Source organism: Cannabis sativa, chromosome 9 (genome assembly GCF_029168945.1).
Source record: "Cannabis sativa cultivar Pink pepper isolate KNU-18-1 chromosome 9, ASM2916894v1, whole genome shotgun sequence".
NCBI lineage: Eukaryota > Viridiplantae > Streptophyta > Magnoliopsida > Rosales > Cannabaceae > Cannabis > Cannabis sativa.
This window is the reverse complement of record NC_083609.1, coordinates 40,234,502-40,237,283: the sequence shown is the minus strand read 5'-3', so window position 1 is coordinate 40,237,283 and position 2,782 is coordinate 40,234,502. Positions and strand designations below refer to the sequence as shown.

Below are 2,782 nucleotides of genomic sequence, written 5' to 3'. Positions count from 1 at the left end.
TTTTCCTTATTAATCTAATTGTAATATTTAGGATCTTACATGAAAAGTTGGTGAAGGCAAATCGAGCACAATATTTTCGTTTCTTTCATCCAATTTTAGCTTTGGATTCATGTCAAGCACAAAATGCAATGACAATGGCAGATCGCATGGAAGGAACAGAAGCGGGACAATTTTGGTTGCTTTACGTTAATACCGGGTAAGAATTATTTAGTTAACTATTTATGTTATCAATATATTTGACTTACATATAATATCTTACTTTGGTGGTCAACGAGAGACCATTGGATGCTAGCAATTATTGATGTATTGCGTGAAACATGTTATTGGCTTGACTCAATTGGATTACCCCCGCCTAATAAAATTAAATCTCTAATGGCAATGTAAGTTAAATAATATTATGGTTTAGTCTAATTTAATTTTTATTTTTTAAATTATTTTAATATTTCTTTTGTTTATTAGGACTTTTGATTACTACAATGCTTCCACTAATAGGCAGCCAAAAAAGTCTGGCATTACATGGAAATCTATAAAAGTAAGTTGTAAAATAAAATTACATTAATATAACAATATAGTAATTATTCTATAAATTTTAAAATATTTATGTGTTTTTATTTCATAAATATGTGCAGTGTCCTCAACAAATATCGGATTTTGAGTGTGGATATTATGTAATGAGATACATGCGTGAATTTTGCATGAATTCTAGACCTATCAATTGGCTAACCACTCAAGTAAGTTATATATATATATATATATTTGGGGTATATACACTATGATAAAATATTTTTCTATTTTATTATAAATACTACTATATGAACTAATACTTACCTTACTCATTGCAGTGGAATGGGAAAAAAACTTATACAAAACAAGAAATTGATGAAATTCGTTTGGAATGGGCTGACCAATTTTTAGAAGAAATTACAGAAGATGGAGTGCTTTAATTGAGTGATCACAATAAAAGAAACATTGTTATTGTGTTATGCAAACCTTTCAGTTTATTAATTTGTTTTAAGGTAGTAAGTGTTTTTTTTTCCCTAAGATGCTTTTATCTATGTTGGTTTCTTTGAAATTTTTACTGAAGCTTATTAGAGGGTCCATCTAGTATCTTTGTTTCAACAAAATTATATATATCCTATATGACTTATGTAGTTGTTTATTACATTATTTTTCTTTCAATTTTTTGTGGCGTTTATAATTTTTTAAATTTAGTTTATCTTATTCATTTATTATAAATTTAATTATTTCTTTTTACCTTTCTTTAATATTACAACAAAATATAATTTATATACATATTGTTTTTTAAGAAAATATAGATTATTTTTTTTAATTTGGAGCACAAGTACAGATTTAATTATGTTTTTATGTTTACTATTCTTACATATATATTATATTATATTCTACATTTATTAATTAGTAATACATAAAACACTTTAACTAGAAATATTTATTTGCTAGTGTAAAAATATGATATAATTTAGTAGCAATAAATTTATAATTGCAATAAATTCTAATATACACAAAATGCATCAACTTTATATTTTACGCCAATATAAAATTTTAGCTACAAAAAATACTAGTAGCTAAAAGTATTCATATGCCACCAAAATTTTTAGTAACAAGCATATTTAGTGTCATTTTGATTAAAACTCATTTTGCTACTAAAATTTAGTAGCAAATTTTTATTTAGTGCTCAAAATGTTAGCTACCAAAGATAATTGTAGCTAAAAATATAAATTTGCTACTAAAATATTTGGTAGGAAACTCATATAGTATTTTTTTATTAGAACTTGCTACAAAATTATTTTGCTACGAAAATTTAGTAACTAATATTAATTAACTGCTACCAACTACATTTGGTAGCTAAACTTTCGTTGCTAAAAAGTTGGTTTCTTGTAGTGCTATCAAAGAATGGTTAACCGGATGTTTAAAGGCCTCTTGGGGCGAAATATGGAGGTTTATGTAGACGACATGCTCGTGAAATCCAAAGCATGCAACAGCCATGCAAGCGACTTAGAAGAATGCTTTGAAGTGGTCCAGAGATACGGCATGAAGCTCAACCCAAAGAAATGCACCTTTGGGTCAAATCAGGAAAGTTTTTGGGCTTCATCGTCAGTTAAAGAGGGATTGAGGCAAATCCGGAAAAAATCCAGGCTCTCCTGAGCATGCCATCCCCCAAAAAGCATAAAGATGTGCAGAGCCTAGCTGGAAAGGTAGCTGCTTTAAGCCGCTTCATCTCGCGGTCCACGGACAAGTGCATACCCTTCTTCAACGTGTTAAAGAAGTGCCAAAAGTTCGAATGGTCGGACGAGTGCGAGGAGGCATTCAAAAAGCTAAAAGAGCACATGGCCAAGCCTCCTATCTTATCAAAACCTGTTCTCGGAGAAGACCTATTTCTTTATTTGGCTGTCTCTGAACACGCGGTCAGCGCTGCCCTAGTCCGGGAGGAAGAGAAAACTCAACATCCCGTGTATTATGTCAGTAAGCGCATGATAGGACCCGAAACCAGATACCCAGTCATTGAAAAGTTGGTTTTTTGCCTCCTGATGGCGTCAAGGAAATTGAGGCCATACTTCCAAGCACATCCGATCAAGATACTGACCAATCACCTGCTCCGGCAAGTCCTCCAAAAACCTGAAGCATCCGGAAGGCTCCTCAAGTGGGCAATGGAGCTAAGTCAATTCGACTTGCACTACATGCCCCGAATTTCTATAAAAGGACAAGCCTTGGCGGACTTCATTACTGAAGGCAACGAAGCCGAGGCAACCGCGAATATGCTGGT

The 2,782-nt window shown here is 32.1% G+C and overlaps 1 protein-coding gene across 1 annotated transcript; it reads left to right on the top strand.

The window, feature by feature from the left end:
• Window positions 1-282: 282 nt before the first annotated feature.
• LOC133031575 (uncharacterized) lies at window positions 283-1,490 on the top strand. Its single transcript, XM_061105110.1, has 4 exons — window positions 283-380; window positions 460-532; window positions 630-731; window positions 843-1,490. The coding sequence occupies exons 1-4, from the start codon at window positions 286-288 to the stop codon at window positions 942-944; spliced, it is 372 nt and encodes a 123-aa protein (XP_060961093.1). The 5' UTR covers window positions 283-285; the 3' UTR covers window positions 945-1,490.
• Window positions 1,491-2,782: the final 1,292 nt, after the last annotated feature.